Source organism: Poecilia reticulata, linkage group LG9, assembly GCF_000633615.1.
Source record: "Poecilia reticulata strain Guanapo linkage group LG9, Guppy_female_1.0+MT, whole genome shotgun sequence".
Classification (NCBI taxonomy): domain Eukaryota; kingdom Metazoa; phylum Chordata; class Actinopteri; order Cyprinodontiformes; family Poeciliidae; genus Poecilia; species Poecilia reticulata.
Window position 1 is genome coordinate 8,266,172 of NC_024339.1, and position 13,827 is coordinate 8,279,998.

The 13,827-nt window shown below is 41.3% G+C and overlaps 1 protein-coding gene across 4 annotated transcripts in view; it reads right to left on the reverse strand.

Annotated features, from left to right (window-relative positions):
- ncor2 (nuclear receptor corepressor 2) overlaps window positions 1-13,827 on the reverse strand; it is a 115,859-nt gene that overhangs the window by 60,218 nt on the left and 41,814 nt on the right. For all 4 annotated transcript variants that reach the window (XM_017306696.1, XM_017306695.1, XM_008417496.1 and 1 more), the window contains exons 5-7: window positions 10,738-10,920; window positions 3,933-4,046; window positions 303-359 (exon numbers count right to left, since the gene is read on the reverse strand). In XM_017306696.1, coding sequence (XP_017162185.1) covers window positions 303-359; window positions 3,933-4,046; window positions 10,738-10,920 — 354 coding nt within the window. The remainder of the gene's footprint in view (window positions 1-302; window positions 360-3,932; window positions 4,047-10,737; window positions 10,921-13,827) is intronic.

Below are 13,827 nucleotides of genomic sequence, written 5' to 3' on the forward strand. Positions count from 1 at the left end.
ATAAAACAATTAAAGAGGTTACAAAATGGAAAAAAGGCCTAAATTAGGTTCCTCAGTCATTTTTAAAAAAAATAATTAAACATGTCATCAATTAGAGAAGCAATGCAAAACTTTGGAACTAATGAAAAGAGGTCAAATAATTGGATCTATTTTTAAGCTGATGTTTCACAGAATGAACGCCCCCTGAGGCAGAGCCGAGCTCTGCAGCAGCCGATTCGCTGCTCTATGTTTAAAAATTTAAGGAGAGAAGAGCACACAAAGACGAGAAGAAAAGTCCACGCAAAGTAAAAGTGGCTACTCACCAGTTCCACTCTGGGTCCCAGCCCCTCCAGTATCCTATGAGCCTCTTCTGCCTTTTTCTGATGAGAAAAGACAAACAGAAGTAGCACATTAGCCATCTACCATCACCACGGCAACACGGGGAACACGCTCACTAGATCACCAAGGAAAAAAAAAAAAAAAAAACACCACTTGCTACAAAGGGTGGACGGGGCTGGATGCATGGATAGATGGAGAGCTGGACCCACTGCCTATTATTAGAGCTTTTAACTCAAGCTGGGCCACAGTTCCTTGCCTCAGCTCTCTCTCTCCTCTCTCTCTCTCTCTTTCCCTCTCCATCTTCTCCAGTAAGAAAAAAAAAAAGAGAGATTACTCACCTCCCCTGAGCAGAGAAAGGTTAGCGAGAAAGAGCAGGCAGGCATGAAAGCAAGTGGGAGTAGATTAAAAAAGTGGGAGAGAAAGAGGGGGGAAAAAGAGTGGAGCTGGAGAAGTGGAGGGGGGCACTTCAGAGCTGGAGAACAGAGATGTTTGACCAGTAAGGAAAAAGTCAATCTAAGACGGGTCTTCTCTGCTTGTCCTTACATAAATATTTGGCTCCAGCAGACAAATGTGTACGTCTTTCCAAAACTCCAAAGCAATATTCTTGCTGCACTCTTCTCCTTCATTTGTCATGTGCAGATGCCTTGGTGCATGTAGTGAAATTTCACAGCTGATGACAGTGACGGAGCGGGCCGGGCCACATTTCAGTGGCAGCTTTTATTTCTTTATATGAGGTTAGACTATTTAACCTAATGCTGCTTAACTATCCTCAGCAGACTGAAAACAAGTTGAACTCTAAAAGTTAGACAACCATCATGTTCAGAGAACATACTATAACCTTATTTTCATGTAGCAGGGAAAAAAACCTTCATGGTTTTAAATGATTATGTTGTAAAATTTTGTACGAAAATGCTAATATTGATGCCAAAATTTTCCACGACAAGACATTTCTGCATTACTGCCATTGCTTCATGTCTAGAATCAGCAGCAAAAATGGGTGCGCATTTATCATATCTTTTATCATTTATTGTGGCAAACTTCTTAGAGGAATTTAGATTTATCATTGTCTTGAATAATTTGAATCAATGACATTAAATAAAAAAAAAACTATTATCAGAAATATTATTTTTATTATTCTTCACTGTTTCACGGAAGCATAAAAAAATATCAGTAAGTTCGAAAACACTGTGTGCAGTTTAAACTTATAAATCTTAAAAATAAAAATCTTAAAAATTACTTGCATCAAGAGTGAACACAAGCTAGTTACAACTGCGTCAAAAGTGAGGCGAAGCTTTTTGAATAAAAGCCTTGTGCATCCACCGAACAAGGAAAGAAAAGAGCCACAGCCTTACACAATGCACATGTTGTACATATCAATTAAATGCAAATGTTGCTTCCTCATCATCAGTGAGTAGGTGTAACAGGCTGCAGAGTATTGCCTCAGAGAGCACGCTCACAGCAGCAGCACTTAATGAGCAGCAATTATTAAAAGGAGACTTTCATCCTCCGAGAGTGGAGGGAGGGAGGCTGGGGAAATTCTCTTCATTTCCGAACTGTGATACTTCCAGCTAATTTGAAAACAAAGCTGTGAGATACTGAAGTAGCTTCAGAAGAAGAAAAGAAACAAGAAAAAATAAACTATCGATGGAACTAAAGTGGAGAGGGGAAATGTGAGGCAAAACATTGTGGTTTTCCGTAAGAGTGTAATTAATTAAAGTGCTGGTGCTTCGTTAACATCATTCATGTTTGTAAGCAGACAGAAGTGAAGAGGCTGAATTTAGCATTTCAATCATGGCCCCCGGTGGTGGCACACAGATTCACCACAGCGGCGCTCGCATTATCGCCGCTCATAAAGTTAGGAGCCGACGGAACATTTTCTGCAGGTCACATAATCCGACGCCAGCAAACGTGAAACCAAATTTCTGGGATTGATTCTATGGCTTCCCTGAGTGATAATAATCCCAAACCCCCACCAAAGGGAATCCTGAGAACAAAAACCAGGAAAAGGGATAAATGCAAGGGGAAAAATACCAAAAAAAACAGCAACATTAGTTTTACTTCGAAAAGACAAACGCAACGCAGTCACAGGAGGTCCGTGTCTTTTCACATCCCCATGTCTGTGAGAGGATTGGTCTTCAAATACAGGGAGAATGAACATGAACTGAGTTGTCTCTGGGGGGTCTGATGATGGGGCTGAAAGAGCCTGTGACTGTGAGCCCCAAAGGGACAGATGACAGTGTGGAGATGGGGAGAGCTGAGGCTGAAGTAATTCCAGCCACGTGTGTAAACACCATGTGCAACCATTTCTATTTACAACACAATATGCCCCCCCGCGCACCCCTCCTCCCTTAAAGACAACTCAAATTTAGCATATCGGCTGGCGACAATTAAACAGCGGTGCGAGCGCAGTTGTAAATACCAGAAATGCAGAAGCGATGAGCAAAGCAGGAGCGTGTGACTTAGAATAGAAGCAGCTCGAGCCTGGTTTGACTGCCACAATGAGGCTGGATGGCAGCAGGCCAGGGTGCATCATGTAAGTCAGAGGGAAGTGTTTCAGAGGTTAGACCGCACGCTCGAGTCACTCTATAACTTGCGCCATCTGCCGTGTCCTCCTGTTCCACGGAAGGGCTGCGCTTTAGCTGACCACGGAAACAATCAAAGTCGCGCGCTGCGCTTCTTCCTAAAGGGTTTTCGACGGCATTTCGGCGGTTATCCGCCATTTCTCTGAGATACACAGCAATGCAAAGTATGTTTTATTACACACAGCGAATGCCAGAGTTTGGGCTGAACTATAATTGTCCATTTTGAGTGAATTGCCTGCACACTGCACTGCTGCCCAGCATAGATGTGCAAAATTACCCAGCTTAAAATATATGCTGGATATTAAAAAAAAAAAAAAAAAAAAAATCACAAGAGGCTCTTCAGAGTTTCAGTTTTGAACTCGCAATTCCTACAAAAAGTGAAACCCCAGCTTTTAACCACAAGAGGGACTGAGAGCACTGAGAATCACTGCAATGCTCCGTGGTTCATCTTCTGCACACATCTCAACTTCCTGCGGCGAACATTTCCTGCTAGCTTTTACGAGGCACTGCTCCATGAAGAGGCTGATTAATCCGAAATATTTTAGAGCAAAGATCAAGGGTTGTGTCAGTGCAAACGTGAGTCACCTTCTACTGTGTGTGCGCCTCTCGGAGTCAACACGTCTGATTCATCATGTTTGCCATGTTGACCTTTAGTAGCATATTCTTTCAGGCAACATTCCTACCTTGCACGGCAGTAACAAGTAAGAGGGGTTAGGTATGACATGAATACATTTTGACAAGCTTTGAGATTTGTTTTTCTTTTTTTTTTCTTTTTTAGATTTATCTCACAGAATGAAAAAAAAGTATGACAGACTGCTGCTTTTCTGGGGAGGCAGCATGTACAGACAGTACTTACTGTGCAACCAGTCACGAGGCAGCCGTGAAAACCAATATTACGGCCCCACCTTTCAACGTAATGAATACGCTGCAAATGTGATCGAGTGTGGCCATATTGAAATACCAAGGAATATGGGTCAAAGGGGCAAGGCAGCAGATTAAGCACGCCTGTTGGAGTGTTTATCTTCCACTTACTCGGTTCTCATCGTAGATGATCTGCACCAGGCTGCGGTGCTTGGCCTCACTGGGTGGCGGCGAGATGGGCCTCTCGGGTTCGTGAGGCTTAGCGGCTTCCTCCTCCAGCTGTTGCTGCAGCACACACAAAAAAAGATCAGATAAATTTTCCATTATACGTAATGGGGAAAATGTTGAAAGCCGGCGGTTTCTGTTTACAGATATTCCTGTCACAACAACAACTGTCGCTGGATGACAAATTGTCCCGGAAATCGTTGCGATAAACGATTGGCATCTTGAGACAATTTTCAACTAAGATAATATTACTTTCTTTAATTTCTAAAGAGCATTTAGCATTGAGACTGGAAAATATCTAAAAGATCCAAAATAAATCAACAAAACAGGTGAAACAACAAGAATCTAAATGGATTATGAGGTCTTTGTAACCAAAATGCTGAGGGGAGCATCTCTAACGACTGTTGTCCACATAGAAATGTTTGATCTCATTTTAATTCATCATGCGATTAACTGATTTATTATTGCTTATTGTGACATACATGAAAATGTGACGCTTACAGAATGTAGGTTATGGTTACATATAAAGAGCCAAGACTATTCTTTCAAATAACTAAAGCAACAACACAACATTAAAGCTTTGGAGATAAATCTTTCATGGGATGGTTCAACTCAATGGCAGACGCGTTTCATCGGTGCCGCTATTCGCGTGGCCCTGCACACTGCCACTTAAAATTATGTGTGATCAAGAAAGGGGGAAAAAGAAACTGAAGAACGAGACCAAACATGCCACATTTATGGAGCTACATCAAACAATGAGTTAATGTACTTTGCAGCAAAACTGAATTTGATTAGCACAACAAGACTGCACAAACAGAAGGCAGACGTATACCTGATTCAAATGGCTTTTCGAGCAAATAAAATCGATGTTTGCAGTGGGAGCGTAGGACGAGTGGCACCGCATGTGCATAAACAAAAAGGTACGGAGGGAGAAAAATATCAAACGGGGAACTGTGATAATGGAAAGATGAAACAACATGGTGGCTCTGAATGTGCACTTTGGCTTTGGAGGAAGAAAAAAACAATACATAAAAATAAAACAAAATACTTAATTGATCAATGGGTCCAAACAAAACTATAATAATTAAAATAATAATTAACTGAATGAAAATGATTAAATACTAAGAAAATATTTAATAGCTACAGCCCTATGTGTATTAAAGGACATATTCACCAGCTTGTGAGAGTGATCAGTTTGTATTGCTGCGAGTCACAAAGTCATGACTTTAAAACCGGGGGGATTGAAATACATTTACATCATCTAAACGAGCCCATAAAGTCGTCTCCTTATGCAAGTATTATTATGTTTACCCAGAGCACCATTACAGCTACAAACTCAGAAGATTTATGTCAAATTATTTCCATTACCTCTAACAGATAAGGTCTGGCAGCTGTGTTGGTGTAAGAGAATGACATACTGCAACCGGGAAGGTTTTAATAGTGATTTGAGAAAATTAGGTTAGGTGGTTATTTTTGACTGGACAACCGATGTGACATTAGAGGTCATTTTTACCCCAGTGAGGGTAAGAACCGCAAATCCAGTTCAACTTGAAGTTAAAGTTCTCTAAAGACAATAAAAGGCAGTGAAGTTACATGTTTACGGGATTATGCGTTTAGCCACTAAGTGAAAGGACTACAGGTGCACCAAATGCAGTTTTCTGACCGATCACAGATCTTTAAAAAGCCCAATCTGCTGATTCCAATTTTGACAGATGTCTAATGCTTTTATAACTGACCCTGTTAGATGCTATAAGATCTCACAGATCAATACACTTTCAATGTTCCAACCTTATTTTACTGAAAAACACCGGAGAAAAAAACCCCTTGAAACAACTATATGCGAGTTGTTAATTTATATTTTTCTCAGAGGAAAATGAAAAGTTTATACGCATATGCAAGTCTGTCGGTCAGCCCTCAGAGAAAAAGTAGACAATGGCTGATTTTCAGACGGTTGCAAAGATAGACAAGTTTGGTGGATATGATCGAAATTGGTCTATCACCAGTTACAAAACATTATGGAAATTGGAGCTGACCCCTTGGTGAACACTATAAAAAATAAATTAATTACTGGTAAAAATATTGCAATCCAGGTGTGGAGCTGCTAGTTTCAAATCCAATACTGAAGTGCAATATCAAAACTGCAAAGGATTGCATAGATGTAATATTTGGTAGTCCAAAACATTACAGCTGCCATGCATTCAAACTCTGGAAAACTACAATATGGAAACCTTCAACTACATGAACATTTAATCGAACGTACTGTAAAGGTGTAAAATAAAACTGATTTACTTAACTAAACACTGAATGAAAAGTGACCTTCAGAAATACTCAGGAAATATTTGGATAAATTTACTGTAAGCTGTGAGTTGGGGGGTACAAGCAGCAAAGTGTATGTATTCAGCTGTGACCAGCAATGTGGAAGCTGAGTTTTGGTGTCAAATGCCTCGTTTCCACTGAGCAGTACGGCATGGGTCGGGCCATTTTATCCGTTTCCATCGTAAAAAACGCTGCACACCGTTTCTGGGTTCCCTTCAGTTGTAGGAACGGTGAGGTTAGGGTGAAGCTACTGGCGTCACACAGCACAGTTCATTGATTGGTGGACATCAAAACAAGACATACTAGGGTGTCATAGTTGCCGTCGCGCTAGTATGACGCCATGTTAGCCGTTTGGGTTTAACCACGTCTGAAAGCAAGAGTTCAATTAGTGGCGGAAATGCTCTTGGGAATACGCCGTATTGAACTGACCAGTGGAAACGAGGCAAAAGGGCGCTGCAAAAACAGCTAATCTACACAAGCCTTCAGAGCAGGGTGGAGCAATGGTGGCCTCAAGATGGTCCACACATGAGCAAAGTAGGTTGGCTCATCTTGTGCCATGATTTCCCTAGTTAAGCATCTGGTCAAACAAATTCAGGCATTCCCATGAAGACACCCCCGTTCCCTTTCCAAGCCCACCTCATAGTAAATTAAAATAAACCAACCATCATGACTTTGGCTGACACACTGGCTGAAACCTAACCTCTGCCTCCTGCCCATTCACTTAATCTGCCAGAACTCTTTAAAAAATAGTTTATCATGCCGCTTAATTAGTGCAGATGTTTTAACGCTCAGCCCGAGCCGGACTGTAACAATATCCGGAAAAACATTCTCCATTACGGGAACCTAAGAGGGGGTTGCAGATTTGTTCTGAGAGCAGCTTTTAATCATTCAAAAGCTTCCATAATCAAAAGTTTCTTCTATTCACCGAAGAGAAAAGGATTCCTTGTTTTATCTTTTTGGTTAAAGCATAAATATTCTTAAACAACCTAATATTTTCCTGTTGGTGTGTTCCTAAAATCCATTCTTGAACTGAAGGACTCAACATTAACTTTGAAATTAGCAGTTCTATCAAATCATTTCCAAACAATAAGAGAAATGCAGGCAGAGACAGTGCTTCCAACAGCGACCAAGGCAGAATGTCTCAGGTCAAGTTTGGCCCTCTGCAGTGGGGGCCCTGCGGCTTTCAAGTGTCTGAAGAGTTCCTCCTGGCTTAGTCCAAGTCCTGCCTGGCTTCTGCTTTCCTCCACCAAGCTTTGATGAACCTCTCCACAGGGCTTACTTGCTCTTCCATCTCAGGTGTTCCTCTCTGTGCTCGGAATAATTAACTGTGAAGCCAGACTTCAAAACGGGGCGGTCGGCATACAGCGTACGTGCTGTTTAACTTGGTAACGTTGTGAAAATGTAGGTGGTATCCTTGAATGTGAGCGAAACCCACCAACCAGAGCAGATAGATTTTTCTTGTGAAATCTTTGGAATGCAGCACTTTGAATAGGTGTAATCACATCTATATCCGTCGTTCCTCGAGGTGCCAAAAGCTGCATTTGAAGGATTAACTGGACTTTTTTTCCCCTAATGAGTGTATTAAGCAGTTTTCCTCCACATACATTTACTTTTTTAAAGTAATCACCGATACCGATCACATAATTAATTTTTTTTTAAATCATAAGCACTACCGGTTACATTATGTGGAAAAAGGAACCATAAATTCACCTTAATCTAGACAAAAACTTGTTTTTAATAACTTTTTCCAAGAAAAAAACAAAACAGTCATTGTGCAAATTGTACTGCTAACTGTAATACTCTTTAACAGACTGAAAACATATGAAGGCTCTGAAGAGGCTAAATAATGCAAAAAGTCAAAATAAAACCTCTCAACATTGCCAAAGAAATTCAAGTATAAAACTTAACATTCAAAGGCAAATACAGGTTCCATTACAATGAAGACCCACCTTAAGCCACCTGAGTTACTGAATGAAAACTTCCTGATAGCATGGCGGCTAGCTGATTACTGCTAGTTCTGATTGGCTGTTTCTGACTGAGCGGAGTAATTATGCAGAACAGGGAGGAGGCAGAAAAGATCAATTATTTTTTCAGAGATTATTTGTCTCATGTTAGGACAGCGAAAGTTTTCATACGTATGTGAAATAAATGTTTTTTAAGTTAGATGCTGCCGCTTTAAACAGAGGTTCGGTGTGAGAGTCACTACCAGGTGGAGCAGAAGCGGCGCTCCGTCTGTGAAATATCACTACCTGTAGCGCATAGCAGCGGTTCAATAGAGAGAACAGAACCAGCGTCTTACATCGCAGCTCGAAGACTTAAATAATTTTGTGGGGTATTTGTTTAGTTTTCCGACAGTAATGCTAATCCGGATGAATGTTTGTAGCTGCGCGCTGCTTTACCTGCTATCTGATCGCTCCGTATGTCTTTTTTTACTGCAGTGAGCCTCGATGTAGTCAAACTCCGTCAAGTATGGTATTGTTTTGATGCCATATTAGATTTGTTGTGTTGATGTATTTTGACGTGCTTCAATTTTCTGCCGCAACACGCAAACGTCCTCAATCACTCAGTGTGTTATAGTTACACATCACTTAGGATTTGTTGCTGCGTGCTTGCGCAGTGTGAAGGAAAGAGGAGACCAGCTGCACAGGCAGGCTGCGAAATGAGATGCAGGTGATCGGTTTGTGTGATCGGCAACAAGAGACCGTGATCGGCGATCACCGATCATACACTTTTTTACAGAAATCGGCCGATTATGATCGGTGGCCGATTGATCGGCACACCTCTAGTTATAATGATTTTCATTCAGTCAGAACTTTACGCGGACTCTAGCCACATGCATCACAGGTAGATTCTAGTAAAGCATTGATTAATGCCTGATTTTAAAATTAGTTAACTTGACTTGTAGCCATTATTTTGTGCCCATGTGGCTGGACACCACATGACGAACTTAATCAAACCGCTATACCTAGGATTTCTGTCGGCTAATGTGTCGTGGGTTTTGAAAATGGGCCGACAGTCGGCCTACAACTCGTGTAGTGTGCGCTGGACATTAGACTAAGGAAATGAGGAAGGGAGGGTCAGTGGAGAGCACCGTCATCAACAGAAAAAAAGACAGGAAGAGACGACAAAGCCGATAATTAAAATGAGGTCGATAGGTTTAATTTACTGTGCAATTAATTGATTTATTGTTTATCGTGACAGGCCTAGTAGTAGTCTGATGTAACAGCATGCTTGATGGATGAAAGCCAGTTTATTCATACTACAGCTTCTTTAGAAAACACTACGCAGCCCGCTGAGAGTCAGCGTGGCAGGACTGGCGGGATATGAGCGGTTTCACAGTAACAAAATGTTCACCATGCTTTGGCTCCCTGAAGGAAGCCGTTATTTATAGCGTCATATATATTTAACTGATTTTTCTCCGTAGCAAAAAGAAAAAAAAGCAAAAGAGAGGGAAGAAAAGCAGATGCCGAAAATTGTTCAGCATAATCAAAGTACGGCAAGCAACAAACCACAGAAGCTTGAATGCAGAAATTCACTCTGCAGTTTTTTGCAAAAGTATTCACACCCTTTAAACTTTTCCCCATCTTGTCATAAAGTCCAATCTAGATCCTACAATCACACCTACAGAGTGACATTTTGGTCTATTCCTCTTTCCAAAATCACTCAAACTGAACATTGTGCTGGAGTTAGGTGACCTTCTTGCCCAGGTTTCAAGTCTTTTGCAACCTTTAACTAGATTGCTTCCTTGATTTTCCACCTATCTTCCCATCAACTCTAATCAGCTTAAATGTCCCCCCATTGGGGGAGGAAAAAAAGCATTTCCACAGTGTGACTCTGCCAGTTCTAATAGGTTGTTCAGGTTGTCAAGTTTTCCGTCATAAATAGTGTTTAGGATAAACTGCAGCCTAATTTAGGTTGATCGAACACATAAAATCATAATGGATCCAAATGGCGGTTAATGGCTGAAAGGGCAATCACAATGGAATGAGAATTCACTTTAAAAAAAGATGTCAAGACAGAGAGTTCACATGGGAAATAAATACTCAGAAACCCAGCTCAGAAATAGCAAATGGTATAAAAAATAAAAATCTATTCAACTCACAGGCTTTACTCCAAATCAAAAATAATATCACATTTTAAAACACGACTATATCTTCTGATTTAGGAACGCCTACCAAGGCCATAATTATAAAAAATGAATAAGACAGACAATAGATACTGTCAGTATTTCAACAAATTTTCTGCTTTCAAGTTGCTAACAAAAAAAAAAAACAATCACGAAAATAACTCGTATTCATGAATATTAAAACTAGACGAAAAGAAGACAATATCAACACTATGGCTGAGACAGAGATGAAATTGAGTTGGGTGAGAACCTCCTGGAACCACAAAGCAATCAGAAATTATCTCCAACCAGATCGAACGGAGCACCCACCTGCTTTTTGCGAAGCTTGCAGATCTGCTGCTCCACCATGGTGATCTCCCTGTCCACGCGTTCCATGTTCTGAATCAGCTCCTCCTTGGAGAACCGAGCCGGAACCAGATCCAAGTCGGTGTCCATGTGGACTGGGCTCACCGGTGAGATGGGCTCCAGCTTCCCGATAGCACTTCCACGCTCCTGTGAATGTAGCAAAGGTAAACATTACATCGAGCTCAAGAGAGATTTTCACAAGTAGAGAAACCGGAAGATATGTTTGAAAGAATCTGTAGTCAGTGTTGAATAATTGAGTCAAGGTTTGGAGGAAAAGTTCTCACATTTGTTTTTAAACCAATAACGCTCATTAAAAATCTGCAGAATGTGCCATTTTTTACTGATTAATCATCAGAATAATCAATAGAATAATTGATTACCAAAACAAATCGTTAGTTGCAGCCCTACTCTCAAACTGTGTTACGAAGATTTAATTAAGATGTGTAACATAGCATTAATTCATGAAAGCTGATAACAATATTAGTTAGTGAATGGACAAAATGCAAAACAACGTAATGGGCACGCTTGTGCAGGAGGGGAAGAATCCATTTGTTCCCGATGAACGACTGTGTTTGTTCTGATGTTATAAATATATGAGGCCACGATGGAGCCAGTCCTCCGTACGTGTGTGTGTGTGTGTGTGTGTGTGTGTGTGTGTGTGTGTGTGTGTGTGTGTGTGTGTGTGTGTGTGTGTGTGTGTGTGTGNTGTGTGTGTGTGTGTGTGTGTGTGTGTGTGTGTGTGTGTGTGTGTGTGTGTGTGTGTGTGTGTGTGTGTGTGTGTGTGTGTGTGTGTGCGCGCGTAGGAGTGAGAGCCATCCAGCTTGGGTTTTGTTCTGCGTTATTTTTAAACATCTGAAATGAAGGTTATGTAAGTGGGCTAATCTGGACTAGGCAGGCAGCATTACAGCCTTGTAGACCTGCTGTGATTGAAAATGTCAGAGCCAGAGGATGTTGAGCGGCTGTCCTAGATTAAGAAGCCCACAGTTGCCAAAGCCAGTGAGTCAGAAACAAACAAACACACACAAAAAAGAAGGAAAAAAAAAAAAGTCAAACTAGGAAAAGGCACTCGCGGGATGTTTTGACTTTGTCTAATCTGACAACCCCGAGTGTGAATCAAGGCACCATTCTCGTAACCCGTGTTAAAACTCAGCATCCCGGAAAACATCTGAGGACAGATTAGAAATCCTAAAACGTTTCATTTCTGCTTATAATTCCAGCCTTGACTAGTTTTTTTTTGAATTAAGGAGATTAAAATGTATCTAAGGATAAACAATAAAAGTTATCCGCTTTTTGTTGACTGGTATGTTCAGCCAAAGAGGGAGCAAAATGTTTACCTGTGTATCTGAGCCATGTTCTGAATTCAAAGTGCAACAACTTAATGTGAAGCAGTCAGCAGGGAGTCCAGGCAACATCTCTACCTCATCCTCACCTTTTTTCTCAGTTGAGATTATTTGAAAAGCAATAATAATAATAATAAAAAACAGGTTTGAAACTTGAAGTGTAAATAGCAGCAGACCGTCTCCGCCTGTAGATTCTGGCGTACAGCAACAGAGCTGTTGCTTCTGGCCGCCTGTTTCCCATTCTATATGAGTCATGCTCCAGGCATTAGCTTTGTCAGATACTACTGGCTCACTCCCTCTTTTCCTGTCAGTCTCCAAGTCCTCCCTTTCCCCTTCCCTCATCATCTATGCCTCTCTACCCTTGCCCTTTGCCACTTCTTTACATTGCTTCCTGCATTCTATCAAGCTATTGTATTGCGCTCTTGTTCCAAGCAGTGATTGCATCTGACTACACTTATGTAACAGGTTTACAGCTCTTGCTGCTTTAAGGGAAAGCACAAGGATTCCTGAATACTCTCCCCTCCCGTTCGTCGTCCTCCTCCTGTGTTATTACTGTATCTGTTTACCATTCTCTGGCGGTCTGCCTCTCCTGGCAGTTTGAGGCACTCTGTCATGTCAGGGACGCTTCACAATCAGCAGCTCCGCACGGCAAGCAAGTTGTTCTGATCTGCTGCTCGCAGCTTCATCCCCTTCAGTCTTTTGAAATCTAGGTCAGCTCTATTATTTATTAATTGCCGTTTCACAACTCCCTTGGTTTTTCTCCTCTGCTACTCCAAAGATTCATCTCTGATCTAGAGCAGAATCCTCTTCTGCATCCCCTGCTGCGACAAGTTTAATGAAATCCTTTAGGTTTCTTAAAGAGTCTAGTCGGATTATCCAAATAAGTTAAATCTTAAACAGATACGGTATTATATTTCGGGGGGGGCAGAATCTAAATTTTGTATTATCACTTCTAAGGATCGTCTTATAGGGTGTTTTCAGACCCAATAGTCTGGTAGACGCAGTTCGACTGGTGGCCAAAATTGCAATATTTCTTACATGGTGCGGTTAATTTTCACAATGCACTGTGTCAAATGATCCAAACCCCTTTGAGAAACCTGTTCCTATCCTCGCCTGTGGTGGCGCTGCACCAAGAACCGCTGAAGGAAACGACACAAAAACCTCAGAAGACACGAACGCGACTTCTTCGCAAAATGTAACGGAGTAGCATCAGATTTTAGTGGGTGTAGAATTCCTCTTTTGTTCTGGTAAAAAAAAATCACGAGCCATTTGTCTCAATAGCGCTCGACTCTTGTGATGGTTTCGTTGCATTTACCCATAATGCCCTTTTTGGCGCGGTTTCTAGTCCGCTTGGCGTCTAAATATGGGCCAGAGTTCACTTCAACCAAAACGAGACCGAGGTTTGCATTTTTGGAGTTCGATTAGATATTCACACCTGTCAAAACGTACCAGACTTTCTAGGCACATGAGCTAGAGTTCGATTAAAGAAAACTAAACAGGGCTGTTGTGAATGCACCCGTAAATCCCAAATCCTCCAAATTAATAGAATATTAATTATTAATATAAATTCTTACAGGTGAATTCAGTATGACACACTAAATTGATACCGTTGGGTTACTTAACGTAATCCCTGGTTCTTTGATAACAGAGTGAGGTGTTTCACTATGGGAATCGCCTCAGCGTGACCCAACTACGGAAGCTCCAATGACATCAC